General features: G+C 40.4%; 1 protein-coding gene across 2 annotated transcripts in view; it reads left to right on the top strand.

Annotated features, from left to right (window-relative positions):
- The window catches only part of prdm2b (PR domain containing 2, with ZNF domain b), a 204,715-nt gene extending 190,734 nt beyond the window's left edge, over window positions 1-13,981 (top strand). The window contains exons 8-9 of one of the 2 annotated variants that reach the window (XM_072244843.1): window positions 1,833-5,797; window positions 12,689-13,981. In XM_072244843.1, coding sequence (XP_072100944.1) covers window positions 1,833-5,797; window positions 12,689-12,715 — 3,992 coding nt within the window. In that variant the 3' untranslated portion in view covers window positions 12,716-13,981. The remainder of the gene's footprint in view (window positions 1-1,832; window positions 5,798-12,688) is intronic. The other variant, XM_072244844.1, reaches the window with a different exon arrangement.
- Window positions 13,982-16,632: the final 2,651 nt, after the last annotated feature.

Raw genomic sequence — 16,632 nt, 5'->3', positions numbered from 1 at the left:
GTGTATTGTAGTTTTATGATTAGAAGAGTTGATACTTTGCACATTATTTTTTCAGATTTTTGAGCAATTTCTTTATAATATCCTAATAACTACCTTGGTGTTGTAGTTACTTCCACATAACAGTCTGAAACAACTAGTTATCTTCCAGTGTTAAAAAAGGAGCCCTGTGCTTGAAATGCTGCATGATCAATGATAGAATCTATTTAGCTAGTTCAAACAGAAAATTTCATGGTACATATTTTAAAGACATATTATTTCTTCACATTGGATCTTTGGTTCTATCCAAAGATTAAATCTCTAACTTGATCATTGGATTTCCAACTTGAAGATTTGGAATCATGGTTACTTGCAAAATGACTGATCCATGTTGTTTAACTTGTATACATTTTTTTTCTGAGGTTGCACAACCAGTATTATCACTAGATGCAATTTAGTATACTAATACCACCCTGTTGGAAGGGAACCTGCTTTTCAGCAATTTAGTGTTGTTCCGAGATGTTTCAACTCATCTCAGGTTGTTTCAGCTGTTGCCCTAATCAGAGACACATCTAAAACCACCCATCAAATAAACTTTAGAATGACAGAAAATATTCCTTGATTATAATTGTAGGTAAATCAGGTAACCATATTAATTTACAATTTACTGAAATCTAGATGATATATATCACATTTATGTTTATGCTTCCCTGTTTCCCATATATTTTTATTTCTCTCTTGGAACTTTTCTCAATGTCCACTAAATGGCTACATAATTTCAAAGGTAACTTTACCTGCAAACTTCTGGCACTTCAGACAAAGAAATACACTGTGCATTCCATCATTCCTCACTGTAAAGTCAACATGCAAAATGAAGCCAGAAACCAGCAGTGGTAGCTGGCATTAAATGTATAGAACTGCATAACTAGAGTTAATGGTCATTCTAACTAACGGTGCTACTTCAAAAATATTTGGTTCACCAAGTTAAATGCGTTTGAATTTAGCAATCTTCAGCGCTGGATTCTATTGGCTCAATCTTAATCTACGGGTTACTGCAAAATCATTTGGGTGTGGAAGAAAGCTAAATCTAGAAATGAAAGAGCCAAGTGTTATGCACTTCATCTATGTGTCTCGATCCTTGAACATCTCAAATTTATAATGTACAGGTGTTGATTTTGGAAAGGAACGTCGTGCCTTAAACTATTGTGCACGTGCTACCTAATTCTGTTGCTAGGTATAAAGGTAATAGTTGGATTATCCAGTTTACCTATGAAATACACATAATTGGGTGCGAGCTAAGTTAAACTGAAGGAAGGATTTTAATTTTTTAATTTGAATTACAATGCGGAGTAGGCCCTTCCAGCCCTACAAGCCGCGCCACCCGGCAGCCGCTATTTAACCCTAGCCTAATCGCGGGATAATTTATAATGGTCAGTTAACCTGTCAACCGATATGACTTTGGACTGTGGGAGGAAGTAGGAGTACCTGGGGGAAACCCACCATGGGGAGAACGTACCAACTCCTTACAGAGAGCAGCAGGAGTTGGGGATGCTGGTACTGTAGAGCGTTGTGCTAATGACTACACTGCCGTGTCGCTATATGTAGTTCTTGTTCTAAATATTAATTATGTTTGTTCCATGTCTAGTGTCTAGTTTCCACTCAAACTTGATGTAATATTAAAGTTGGGTATCTAATCTGAGCTACATTTGTCCTTAAATACTTCGGTTTATTGGAAAGATTGGTTTTCATTAATCTTGCTAAATCTGTAATATAAATATTTGTGCAAGAGGGGAAATTGATAGTGCAAGAATGACTGTGTTAAAGTTGCTTTATAGTAATTGTGCTCTTTTAATCAGGTTATCAGAAGCATGAAACTTGTGCCTCACGAACCAATTCATCAGAGCAGAGAATATTAGTTCACAGAATCGTTACTCAGAAGGTTATGGCTCAGCCAAAGGACCTACAGATGTCTCTGGAGACAGAAATGACATCTGAAGAAAATTCTATTGAAAATCTCTCAAAAAAGAAGATTCCTATTAAATCTCTGAAGCAGAAACCAAAAGGAGATCAGAACGGAATGCAAGACATTGAAGAAACACACATGTTTCCCTGCAAAAATTGTGAGCGCAGATTTACCACAAAGCAAGGTCTGGAACGTCACCAGCACATCCACGTATCAACAGAAGGATTCACGTTCAAGTGCCGGTATTGTGGTAAAGCCTTTGGCACCCACATCAATATGAGACGCCATGAGCGACGTCATGAAGCTGGGCCCAAGAAAAAGCCTGTGTTAAAAGTGAACATATCAGGACAACACCAAAAGGGTGATTTTGATTTTGATAAAACAGCAGTTGACATCTGTCCTGATCCTTCAAGTAGACTGGAAAGCCCAACAGCTCTGAAAACGGATTCTGAGACTTTAGGCCCAAATCTGGACAATTCTGCCTTAAAGAGTTCTGAACCAAAAATCCAACATCCTTGCAAACTGTGCAAAAAGACTTTTGGCTCTTACACAAACTTGCGGCGGCACCAGCGCCGTATCCACGAGCGTCACCTCTTGGCTAAGGGCATTAAAATGAGACGGAAGGGTTCCGCAGAAGATCACGATCTAACCTCTGAGCAAGCCAGGGCTGCTGGTGGGCTTCATGTTACAAGCACAGAAACTGAAGACGATGATGAAGATGAGGAGGAGGATGAAGAGACTGATGAATGTCAGGCATACATCATGGATGTTTCCAGTAACATCTCTGAAAACTTGAACTACTATATTGATGGGAAAATTGAATCAAACAGCAGTACTAGCAACTGTGAGGTGATTGAGGTTGACACTGCTTGCACGAATCCTTTTGGACTGCCTTCTGTGCTGTATCCTGTGACAGATGAATCACCACAGAATCTTAAGACCATGACACAAGTTTCAGTATCCCAATCTCTTCTGAATGAACTGAAAGACAGTGATTTGAAATGTCCCAAAAGAAGGCGGACCACCAGCCCTCCACCATTTCCAAAGGCGAAAACTGAAGTTAGTGTCGAAACCATATCACCAGTTGTCTCACCATTTTGCGGTCAGTCTCTTACTGGTCAGACCAGCAGTTTGAGTGGACATCAGGAGAAATGTAGCTTATCTTCCAAGCTCAAGCAGCTCCTTCAGATACAAGAAAATAATTCACCCAGGTCAACTTTGTTTCCAGATGCCTCAATTGGTCCGTCAACCTCAACAGCAGCACCAATGGGATTTGGTCGATTCAAGAGGAGAACAAGTTCACCACCAAATTCACCACAGCATAGTCCAGTACTAAGCAGCACAGGAAAGGACTCTGATTTTATACGTATATGGAATGAAAATGTTCCTGGTTTGAAAGCAGCAAAAATCGAAAGCCAGAGTAGTTCTCCTGCCTGGAGTCTCTCCAGCCGAGATGAAAACCTCAGTCCAATGAGTCTTGAAATGTGTAAAATAACAGCTTCTAAGGAATATGCACCAAATCGACCTGTGACTAATCTCTGTACCCACCAGCCTCTGGATCTGTCCAGTGGTTTTAAATTGCAGTCTGATATAAAAACAGAAGTGGAAGGGCCTGGAATAACCATCTTAGATTTGAGTTTGCATAAGAAATTGTGCAGTGAAAATGAAGTCAAAGAGGAAATGGGAGTTGCTGGTGCTCAAGTTTCATGTGGCAGTAAAAAGAAGAAACCTACAACCTCTGTATTAGAGAAAGTACTTATGAATGAGTATAATGGCACAATGAATCAAGACTCTGAGGACAGTCCTCAGCCATGTCTAGAAGTAGAGGTACCACCTAATCCTGTCTCAACCCCACCTTCGGCTACAACCCCAACTCCAGTAACAACCCCTGCTCCTTCTCCCCCTCCTCCAGTCCTCTCTGTCCCTTCACCCCTACCGGAGTCTGTAACCCAAGTCCTGCAGTCGATAACTCCAGCTTTGTCACCAGTCAGCATAAACATTAAAGAAGAAGTTAAAGATGAAGGCTATCCAGATACAGACAGCGAACGCGAATTGAACAATAACCATCCACCCACCATTGAACCAGAGTCCCCCCAAGAAACGCTCATTAAAAACTGCACTGAAGAGCAGGAGAGTACAGAAAACTCTCAGCCCGCAGAACAAGAAGAAAAACCTGAGCCAGCATTCACTAAAAGTTTCCAATGCAATGTCTGTGAAGCTCCTTTCCTTTCCATCAAGGATCTTGCCCAGCATTTGTTGGTTCATGCTGAGGAATGGCCTTTCAAATGTGAGTTTTGTGTGCAGCTCTTCAAAGAGTCAACTGCATTGTCTGAGCACCGGTCTTCTTTGCATGGAGTGGGCAAGATCTTTGTGTGCTCTGTTTGCAAGAAGGAGTTTGCATTCCTTTGCAATTTACAGCACCATCAAAGTGATCTACATCCTGGCCAACAGTGCTCACACATAGAATTAGAAAATGGAATACTGAGACCCCAGAACTTCACAGACCCAGGCAAGGCCACCAGCTGTCTAAGCCAGTCTATCGGAGAAAGTTCCACACCACCATCACCACCAGCACCAGCACCACAAGAGGGAGCAGAGGATGATGATGATTCTAGTGATTTAACAGAGGAGCTGTACACTACAATAAAGGTGATGGCATCTGGGATAAAACCAAAGGGCCCTGATGTCCGTATGGGTCTTAATCAACGTTACCCTAGCTTCAAGCCCCCTCCATTTCAATATCATAACCGTAATTATGCCAGTGCAGTGTCATCAGCTGTAAATTTTACCACACACAACATCCCTCAAACTTTTAGTACAGCCATTCACTGCACAAAATGTGGCAAAAGCTTTGACAACATGCCTGCACTTCACAAGCACATCCTGGCCTGTGCATCTGCCAGTGACAAGAAACGCTACACCCCCAAAAAAAACGCAATCCCACTGAAAAGGAAGGTCTGGAAGAAAAATGGGGCAATAGCTGCAGAGCCAGTCAAACAGAACACCATCCGAAGGATGGGCCAGCCAAAAAGGCTTAACTTTGAAACTGAGACAAAGCCAAAAATGACCTTGAACAAAATCAAGATGAATGATCTGAAAAATCGGAAGAACAAATTAGTGCAAAAGGCAATCTCACAGAAGAACCGTTCATCTGCAAAGGAGAAAGCCATGTTAAAAAGCAGGAGCTCAGAAAGCCATAATTGTCCTTATTGTGAGAAAGAATTCACTTACTTAGGAAGTCTGAACAAACATGTAACATATAGTTGTCCCAAGAAACCAGCATCCCCTCCTGCCAAAGGGTCGAGCTCTCACTCCCCAGCCAGCAGTGATAAGGGAGGTGGCCAGCGCAGGAGGACCGCAGATACTGAGATCAAGTTACAGAGTACACCAGTTCTCTTGGGAAAAAGGAGGGGAAGGATGTTGGGACCTTTACAAACCGAGTCTGTTTCTTCAGCCCCAAAGTTACAGCAGCGTATGAAACCCATGCCTTCAGTAAAATCAAAGAAGCCCAACACATCTCCGATTGCTTCCAGGACTGCAAGTCCAGTGAGGTCAGCTAAAATCTCACCAGCAGAGGGAAAGAGGTTAAAGGCAGATCCCAGGCAGCGTTCTTCTACCACCTCTACTATGACTTCACCGCGGCTGTACCTCCGAATGAAGAATAAGAAAGTTGTTTGGCAGAGGAAGACAAGTGTGGTCAAACAAAAAAGATCCGAGAGATACATGGGAAAGACTAAGGAAACGCGAACAGGTGCTGTTACACGAAGTGGGGCTCCGGCAGTTACTGATAGCAATGACAGTGAGATGGAAGATGACCAGGAAAACCAGGGATCATCATCATCAGCATCAGTTGTCCAGGTAAATTGTTGGCATTTTGTTAAAATACCAAATTGCATCCCCATAGTTTCCTTACCAATTCAAGTCTGATCAGTTCCTTATCACCCTCTTGAAGCAGGATTTGTGCAGGACATGCACAAGTGACTGACTCCTTTTATAGCCACCTTGGTACATCTACTCTTTACATTTAGTTTGCAATAGGAGCCTTCATCATCTCCTCATCATTTTATTGTAAGTCGATGGATGGAACTTGTTATAAAAATCCTTCTGAAGAGGATATTTTTCTGTTGAGAGTTTAGAAGGAGGTGGGGGCTGGGGAAGTAGGGAGAGGCAGGAGTCAAACAGTGCAGCTAATTTCGGCTAAGTTGAAGAAATTTTTATAAGAACTGAAGAATTCCAATAATAGGTACAAATCTTCCTTTTTTGAATTGTATAAGAACATGGAGGTCAACTTAAATTTGACCTAAGTAAACTAGTAATGGTTTTAAATACATGGCAACCCCTGTGTCCACTTACTGTGGGTGATGCAACCTAAATTTAATTGAAATTTTACGTTGCTTTAAATATGGACTGAATTTTTACTCACTTTTAGGAATAAAATAATGTTTTGTCACACCTATGAATTTCAAAATCCATAAGCCTTGGTCCACCTCTGACACCTCTCTCCCCTCTCTCAATCTCTGTCTATCTCCATCTCTGGAGACAAGCTGTCAGCTTTTATCTTTTATAAACTTGCTGATTCCCACAGTTATCTCGACTATACTTCTTCCCACCCTATCTCTTGTACAAAAGTTATTCCCTTTTTTCATTTTCCTCACTTCCGCCGCATCTGTTCCCAGGCGCGGCTTTCTGTTCCAGGACATCAGAGATTACCTCCTTTAAAGAACAGGGTTTCCCTCCTCCCACTATTGATGATGCCCTCACCCTCATCTTCTCCATTTCCTCCATCTTCACCTACCCATATTCCCACTGCCTCAATAGTGATAGAGTTCCTCTTGTTCTTACCTATCACCCAATAAGCCTCTGCATCCAGCACATTATCCTCCGCAACTTCCACCATCTCCAAAAGGATCCTACCACTAAACACATATTTATCTCCACCCTCCCTCTCTTCCCCACCACCACCCCCCCCCGCCCCACTTTCTACAGGGACTGTTCCCTCCACGATTCCTTTGTCCATTTGTCCTACCTTCCCACTAATCTCTCTTGCCTCCATTCAGGGCCCCGGGCAGTCCTTCTAGGTGAGGCAACACTTCACCTACGAATCTGCTGGTATCATCCATTGTATCTGGTGCTGCTGATGCAGCCTCCTACATGAGTGAAGCCCATGGTAAATTGGTGGCCAAGCATTTTAATTCCCGTTCCCATTCCAACTTGTCGGTCCAAGATAAGGCCACCCTCAGGGTGGAGGAGCAACACTTTATGTTCCGTCTGGGCAGATGTCTACCTGATGGGACATATATCGATTTCACCTCTGGTAAACAAATACCACTCCCCCCTTTCTTTTATTCACCACTCTGACCTTTTTATCTTTTCTCACCTGCCTATCACTTCCCCCTGAGTCCCTTTCTCCTTCTCTTTCTCCCATGATCCATTCTCCTCTCCTACCAGATTGCTACTTCTCCAGCCTTTGACCTTTTCCACCTACCTGGCTTCATCTATCACCTTCCAGCTGGTCTCCTTCTTCTCTCTTCTCTCCCCCCCCACCTTTTTATTCTGGTATCTTCCTCCTTCCTTTTCAGTCCTGAAGAAGGGTTGTGGCCCAAAGTGTCGACTGTCTACTCATTTCCATAGGTGCTGCCTGACCTGCTAAGTTCCTCCAGCATTTTGTATGTCTAGTCTTGCACATTTCCTTGAACTTGCCGCCTATCATCCTAAATGCCTAACCTCTAGGATTAGGCATTTTGACCCTGGGAAAATCATATTGGCTGTCTATCTATGGGTCTCATAATCATATCTCCCCTCAGCCTTCCACTCCAGACAAAGCAACTGGAATTTGTCCAGTCTCCCTTTTATACTTAATGCCCTGTAATCGAGACAACATCCAGCATCTTGGTGAACTTCTGCACTTCTCCAAAGCCTCCACATCCTTCCTAATATGAAGGAAACAGAATTGAATACAGTACTCTGGATGCGACCTAGCTAGAGTTTTATAAATCTTCAGCATAACTTTCCAACTTTTGAACTCAGTGCCTCGGCTAATAAAGGCAGGCATGCTGTACATCCCATTACCACCCTATCAACCTGTACAGCCACTTTCAGGAAGCAAGGGACCCTGGACCCCAGGATACTTCTCCATCAATGCTGTTGTTTTACATTTGATTTCTCAAAGTGCAACACTTCATGTTTGGCTAGATTATATTACCATCTGCCATTTCTCTACCTGTACTTGCAATTGATTTTTATTACACTGCATCCTTTGGCAATCTTCTGCACTGTCTACAACACAGAGTGAGGCAGTTTAAAAATGATTGTTCAAATTGAAATTATAGTTTAAAAAAATTGCTTGTGACTGGGAAGTGTTAGACATCTAATAACTTCACTTGGGTGCTATTAGGAATTAGAAAGGTTAAAATTATTTTTGTTTTAGTTAATAATTCGATGGGAGTTGATAAGCTTTTTATTTATTTATTGATACAGCGCAGAGTGCGCCCTTGCGGCCCTTGGAACCACGCAATCCCACAACGCCAATTAACCCTAACCTAATCGTGGGACAATTTATAGTTAACTTACTCAGTACGTCTTTGGACCGTGGGAGGAAACCAGAGCACCTGGTGAAAACCCACGCATTCCACAGGGAATTACAGAATGGCGCTGGTATTGAGCTCTGAAATGTAATACTGTTGCACGTGGTGCCTGTGCATTTTATTGATTTCATCGACTTTTATTCAAATATGTCAATGGGGCAGTAGCAGTGGGAATACTTTTATGATCATACAAAGGAAATATTAGGGAATGTTCATTAAGAGTGTGACATTATTAATTCCAAAAGGGAATTAGCTACTTAAGAAAGAATTTTGAAAGACATTAGTATGATTAGGTTAGATACTAAGTAGTAGAAGTACAACATGGATCAAGTTCTAATGGTCAAAATTAAAGTTATACTGAATCTGGGAGAATTTCAGTGTAAATTCCAAAAATTGAAATAACTGCATAGTTTCTGTTCTCTAATTGATATGGACACACTTTGTAATGAATTATTAGAGTGCTTTGTCTTATCTACTCTCTACTATATCCCAATTCTAGCATTTTTCAAGATTCAAAAAACTTTATTGTCATTCTAACCGTATATCAGCTCTGCAGGACAGAATGAGACAGCGTTTCCTAGGAGCAGTGCAATCATAACATAACAAATGCAACACCAAATAATAAACACAACAATAAATAGTAAAACACAACAACCACATGTCAGTTAAAATCAAGTTATAAGTGTCCAGTGCAAGTTAAGTGTTCAAAGCAGAGTCAGGTAGAGCAGCTATTTAGCAGTCTGACTGCCTGTGGGAGGAAGCTGTTTAGTAGCCTTGTGGTTTTAGTTTTGATGCTCCTGTAATGATGGCAGAAGAACAAACAGTTCATGGGTCTTTAATGATGTACTGTGTCTTCTGGAGGCATTGACTCTGAAAGAGGTCTTGGACAGAAGGTAGGGAGACCCCAAATACCTTCTCTGCTCCCCAAACCACCCTCTGCAAGGCTTTTTTGTTGACAGCACTGCAGCTGGAGTACCAGGTTGTGATGCCAAAGGTCAGCACACTCTCAACCACGCCTCTGTAGAATGTAGTTAAGATGTTAGTGGGGAGTGATGCTTGTTTAAGCTTCCTCAGAAAGTGCAATCTCTGCTGGGCCTGTTTCACAATCTCAGTGGTGTTCCTGGACCAGGTGAGATTGTCCGAGATCTGCACCCCAAGGAACTTGATGTTTTCCACTCTCTCCACTGTGGAGCTGCTGATGCTGAGGGGTGTGTGCTCAGGCTGAGACCGTCTGAAATCGACGATCATCTCTTTGGTTTTGGTGACATTAAGCATCAAGTTGTTATTACTGCACCAGCTCTCTAGGTGTTTGACCTCCTCCCTGTACATTGTTTCATCATTTTTGCTGATGAGCCCCACCACTGTGGTATCATCAGCAAAGGTAATGATCAGGTTCTCCTTGAATCTGGCTGCACAGTCATGTGTTAGCAGATTTTAAGATTTAATCACACTCTGTTCCCATAGCATTTAATTATTCCTTTTTTCAGATAACTGTAGTATGATTTTAGTTTATTTACTGCAACTGTAAATTAACATTTCCCAGAAATCCTACTGATAATAAGTTCATATCATCACTACTATTCTAATTTCTTGGCATGCATTACAAATGGCATAATTGGTAGTAACATGTTACTCAATTTATCATTAGTCTGTCAACATGCCTGTGGTTTTGAAGTGACTGACTACATCATTAATCTTAAAACAGTGGTTGTTCAAGGAGTGAGCAAAAATCGAAGCAGATTGCTCAAGGAACTGGGAAGATTGATAACTTAGTCAGATATTGGCTGTGATCATCAGAGCTCTCAAGCCAGCTATCCTTGTTAAACAGGTTTCTGGGAACAACTTTTTTATATTGGGAAGTTGGCTCACAGTTGATTGGTGAACCCAAGTACGGACTGCACCTTTCCTATCCAAACTGACAGGCCTTACCCATAGGTATCTTAAGGACAGATTAAAACTACCTTGAGCATATCAGCTGCCAAGGAGACTGACTGAGATTCAAACTACTTTGAGAGCTCTTCCAAAAATCAAAAATACTGTAATTTTTTTATAGTGAAAATTTTTTAAAGTGACTATAAATTTTTAAAATTGGTATTGGCTTATTTTTATCACATGAACCAAAATACAGGGGAAAAATCTTTTGTTTTGCGTTCCATCCAGGTAGATCATTCTTTACATTGAGGTAATAAAAGGAAAACAATGCAAATATAGTGTTGGAGATACAGAAAAAGTACAGTACTAATGCACAAATTGTAGGGACCATGGCAAGATACATTGGGAGATAGTTTAGCTTATTTTTCACCATATGAGAAGCCTGTTCCGGACTTGAATCCTCCAAATACAGTTTGTAGTCTCAGATGTTCGTATCTTCTGCCCAATGGGAGTAGGAGAATAACCTGCGTGGAATGAGTCTTTGACTATGTTAGTTGCTTCCCTAAGGTGGTGAGAAATGCAGATAGAGTCATCAGACGGGAGATAGGTTTGTCTGATGGACACGGCTACCTTTACAACTCTCTGCAATTTCTGGTGGCCTTGGACAGAGCAGTTTCCATATCAATCTGTAATACATCTGGATAGGATACTTCCTGTAGTGCAGCTTTCAAAACAGGTATAAGTCACCAGATACTTGCCAAATGTCATAGTCATACTTCATTGATCCTGGGGGAAATTGGTTTTCGTTACAGTTGCACCATAAATAATAAATAGTAATAAAACCATAAATAGTTAAATAGTAATATGTAAATTATGAAATAAGTCCAGGACCAGCCTATTGGGTCAGGGTGTCTGACCCTCCAAGGGAGGAGTTGTAAAGTTTGATGGCCACAGGCAGGAATGACTTCCTATGACGCTCTGTGCTGCATCTCAGTGGAATGAGTCTCTGGCTGAATGTACTCCTGTGCCCACCCAGTACATTATGTAGTGGATGGGAGACATTGACCAAGATGGCATGCAACTTAGACAGCATCCTCTTTTCAGACACCACTGTGAGAGAGGCCAGTTCCATCCCCACAACATCACTGGCCTTACGAGTGAGTTTGTTGATTCTGTTGGTGTCTGCTACCCTTAGCCTGCTGCCCCAGCACACAACGGCAAACATGATAACACTGGCCACCACAGACTCGTAGAACATCCTCAGCATTGTCCGGCAGATGTTAAAGGACCTCAGTCTCCTCAGGAAATAGAGACGGCTCTCACCCTTCTTGTAGACAGCCTCAGTGTTCTTTGACCAGTCCAGTTTATTGTCAATTCATATCCCCAGGTATTTGTAATCCTCCACCATGTCCACACTGACCCCCTGGATGGAAACGGGTCACCGGTACCTTAGCTGTCCTCAGGTCTACCACCAGCTCCTTGGTCTTTTTCACATTAAGCTGCTGATAATTCTTGCTTTTTGAGACAGTAGATGTGGTGGAGTGCTTTCTTGGCTGTAGAGTCTATTATGTTGGCCCAGGACATATTGTTGGTGAACTTGACAACTAGACTTTAAAGTGACTCGGTGAAAAAAAAACTAAATTGCTGGTGTTTCTGCCAACAACTGTTTCAACTATGTGGAGCATTTTTCCAGTTCACTTTCCAGATTCGCTAGTCCCAGAGATAAGGAAATCTGCAGATCTGCATTGTCCCACAGGAGGCCAGTGGCAGAGCCAGCTTAACCTGAGCAGAGGTTTGGGACTTCCAGTGGGAGGTTGGCCCCCAGATGATTGGTGATGGTCCTTTCCCCAGAAGTGCCTTAAGTTTAAATCCCCCCCCCCCCATGTTTGTCAACTGTCAAAAAGACAAAATCCCTGCCACTCTTGCCTAGTGTCCTGTACATCTGTATGTTTTTGTAGGTTAGTACTGGTATTTCCAAGCAAAGTTATCAGTATTTAATCAGAAGATCTGGCCTGCTGATACAGAGAGTTAAGAGACTCTAGTATTTCATTAGATCACTGAGGGCCTCTGCTGTTCAGAATATAATACAGCAGGGTGGCAATGCAGTCGCCAGGTTTCTGCAACATTCCAGAGAATCTATTTTTATGGTGGTTCCAATCCATGGAATGATCTATAACTACAAAGCTTTTTTGGAAAAGTTGTCATGGATCGCTGTTCTGATTCTTGCTATGAAAAGGAACAATTGCCAGAAAATTAAACTCAACATAAATGTATTTTTGTTTTAAATTTTCAGGTTTCCTCATTGAAGATGGTGAGGTAACATCCTCATTACTCCGTCTTGCCTTGACTAAGAATTTGAACCTAGTTTGCTGTTTAACTGGTTCCAAGAAATTGGGTCATGCTGGATTGAAAGACACAGAAATTTGATTATCTGTCATGCTTGCTTCAGCCAGTTCTTCCAGTGAGCTGGTGCAAATTTCTGCAGGCAGGATGCATTATATTTAAAACAAAAAAAAGTTTCAATGCTGTGTCTAAGTACCAGTCTTTTGCCAACGTGCAGCCTATGGACAAGACTGGAAAAGCAGAAAAAGAGACCATATTTGGCATGCACTTTTGCGAATTGGAATTATTTTATTACAAGCCGTCGGGCTACAGACTGTGCATGGTCACCTAAGCAACAAGTGGAAATACAAGTCTTCATTAAGAAGTATGCTTTGGAATAACAGGGACAGTTATCACCGAACTGGCCTAAAATTCGGTTCTGTCTGTTATTTCTGATATTTTTGGGGGGAGGGGGGGATGGTATCCAGCTTAAAAGATTTATTACTTATACTGTTAAGGTCGAAAGGGAGAATGTTTGTGAAAAGCTGTCTCTGTGCACCCAACTCCTCCCTTGTTCTCTTTCCCACTGCAAAATTGTTCCGATGCCATTTTGAATGGTAAGTGCACCTAGAACAACAGACCGAATGTGTTGCACAGGACTGCTACCAAAATGGTCTTCAGCAGGTCCCATGCCCAGAAACACTGCTGCAGTTCTTTTCTTATCCCTGGGCTTTAAATGGTGAATTTTGTTTGGCTCTGTTCTCCCACCACCTGCACTTCTCTCTCTTTTATCGCTGAGAAAGTCACCTCTTTCTCTTAAGACTCTTTCATTTTCTACTGTAATTTTATGGATGAATTTTTGACTTGAAGTGGGGGGGAGATACTATTTTTCACACACACCCATTTCTGTTCTCAACTTAAAATTGATCTACCTCTTTAAAATTAAAATTTTTAATCAACTTCTTTTGCGAAGTCCACGCCACTTTAGCTCTCCCACTTTCAAAACCATTCCTGTTTATGTTTCTTTTTGTGGGGACTTTGTTGAAATAACAAAAAAAAATTGTATGAAGTGTTTGTAGTAATTAAATAACATAGGATATATTTAAAATTATTTAAATTGTGTTTTCAGGCAGCAGTGTCTGATGTTTGTGATTCCTTCATTGCATTGTTAATTTTCAATTTTTTTTTTCTGTTTTATTTTAATTTGGGCTGTGAGAATAAATGTGTAGACCGTTTCTGTAACCAGACTATTGCTGTCTTGTCTTGATGTGTTTGAGCACTTTTCTACCATTGGACAGCATTGGAAGTTAATTGAGGAATGATACACACACATTTGATGCTGAGTCCATTGAAGCTTTTAAGACTTTAATTTGAGCATCACCAACCATGCCAATGTTTATTGCCCATTCCTTGTAGATGGTGATGAGTTGCTTTGTTGAACTACTGCAATATGTTTGGTGAGAATATTCCCACAGTGTTGTTCAGCTGAATCCCAGCATTGTAGACTAATTGACAATGAGGAGCAGTATGCAGCTTTTCCATTGATGATCCCATGCATCTGTTGATTAGGTAGTTGGGTCACATGGAGCAGCAAATAGTGCAAAATAATGAACATTTAGGATGTTCTCTGGAAAGTATATTAAATCTACATAAGAGAATTGCTCATTAAAGTGGCAATAGACTACATTTAGATCAAACATGGCACATTTGGCAAATAGTAACTATCATGCCATCAGAGTTGATACCTAGAGGATGAGAAAGGATGGTGCCACGTTATGTTTTAAATTGAACTGAATTTTAAATGGGTAGATCTAAGAAAGTCCGTGGGAAGTATCCTCCTATAAATGTAGCAAAAGATTGAAATCCAAATGATAGAAAAATTTAAAAATCTCAATAAAGAGATATAAAAAGAAAGGAGGAGAAATTGTTAAAGGTCTATTGAAAACATGTAGGCAATGAACAGTAAGAAAATGGTAGATGCTTTTATGTTTGACCACTTGCAAAGATGGAAACTTGACAAAAGCAAAAAAAAACACAAAAGATTACAGATTCTTGGTAAACTTAATACAAGTATAAAAATAGCAGTGGAAAAACAGGACTCAAGCTAGACAAGTTCTTGCCTGTTTTGTTTTCATTGGATACTACTAAAATGGATGAGAAAATTACAAATTTAGCTAAAAGTTTCAAAAGATCTCATAACTTTAAGAACCAAGTAAATTGAACTGGAAATTTTTAAAGTGTTATTCAATTGTTTGGGGAAAATGACAGTGATAAGAAATGACAAACTCAAATTAATCAGTATTCAAGGCGTGCTCAAGTAATTTTGTTGAGCTTCTTCTAGTTAGTCACGGACCGAGTGGACAAGAGAACAACAATATTATTATATGGGGCTGCAGAAGACAGAGTTTGGTCCACACATTATTGAAAACAAAATTGGAGGGAATCTTATGGGATGGTAATTGGGTGAGAGGTAGAGAGGAGGAATAAACGTACAAGACTGCAGATTCTGGAATCTAGAGCAAAGAAAATATTAACGGCTATCAGCAAGTCAAGTGACATTGTGGAGGCAAAGGATGGCTGATGTTTCAGGTTGAAACACTATTAGGACTGAGTGGAAGGAAAACAACAATGGTAGATTGTAGGTACCTAAATGGAGTACAAGGTGCAGTTCTTCTAATTAGAAGCTGGTTTGAATAAAAAGTAGGAAAAATGCTTTGTTCTTTGGGATATGACAAATTATGAACAGGAGAGATTAAATCTTACATAGAAGTCTTTGAAACTAGAAAGCACCTCTATATACAGTGTAATGCAAGCCATGTGCTGAGAAAATAGGTTGTTTAGATCAGAACAGCTGTTAGATAAGTGGGTACTCTTGACTAAGTGTGTGGAGTGGTGTTGAGACAGAGATCAGCATGGCTCTAATTGGAAAAATAGTAATTTTGAGACTTTGGACGACTTGTCTCCTTTCCAATTGTAAATATGGTTATATTCTTCCCTGGTCTGCAGGTACCATCTGCCTTTGTTTTCTTCCTCTTTGTACATAAACATTGTCAGTGGTACATTGGGGATGGGACTAAGATATACCCTTTCCTAATTGGGTAAAGCATAATCCAGTTTTCCCATCGTCTTAAGTACTGTGCTTAGGAAATGGGTGGCACTATTGCATCATGTATAATCAACACTGACCAGTCCTGGAATTCAAAGAGCACATGATGGAAACCTCAGAGAAATGGAAGGAGCGGTAGAGGTGAGTTTCAATTTTGAGGGCAATTGGGAAATAGTGCTGATTTACATTGGCTTCAAGTTCCTCCAATGAACAGAAAATTTAAAATGAACCAGTAAAAACTGGCAATGTTATAAATAGTATAGAGTTTGATAGATTTTTAAAATTCCTCTATTTAACATCAGTGGTGCCATGCAATTATATTAATGTGAGTGAAAATGAGTTTACTGCGACAGAAAAACATTCCCTCACCTATAATTAAACAATGACTTTGACACAGCGCCGAACCATTTAATAGTTTCATTCATCTATAAACACTTAATTTTTTTTTGTTACAGAAAGTCTGTTACAACATTTTTCTTCTTGTTTGTGCAACTAAGAAAATTAATTATTGGCCACTCCAAAATTAAATTGATTTTTTTCCACCTGACTCAAAGTTTAAAATACAAATCAGTGGTAGATGAGTAAATATAGGATGCACCATTAATTTGGCTTTTAAAGTTTGTATAAATACTTGTATAATTATAATGGATGGATCACTGTAATCTAGGCCAGTCATGTATTAAAGTTACCTTTTCTGTGAACTCTTGTTATCTGTAGATCACGATATGTGTTCCAGCTTAAATCCACTGTAACAATGACTGTGCAGTTTTACAATAATTTCATAATTTCTTTGACTCAATGCACATGTA

Source organism: Mobula birostris, chromosome 27 (assembly GCF_030028105.1).
Source record: "Mobula birostris isolate sMobBir1 chromosome 27, sMobBir1.hap1, whole genome shotgun sequence".
NCBI lineage: Eukaryota > Metazoa > Chordata > Chondrichthyes > Myliobatiformes > Myliobatidae > Mobula > Mobula birostris.
Note: the sequence above shows the minus strand (reverse complement) of the source record. Positions and strands in the feature narration are given on the sequence as shown.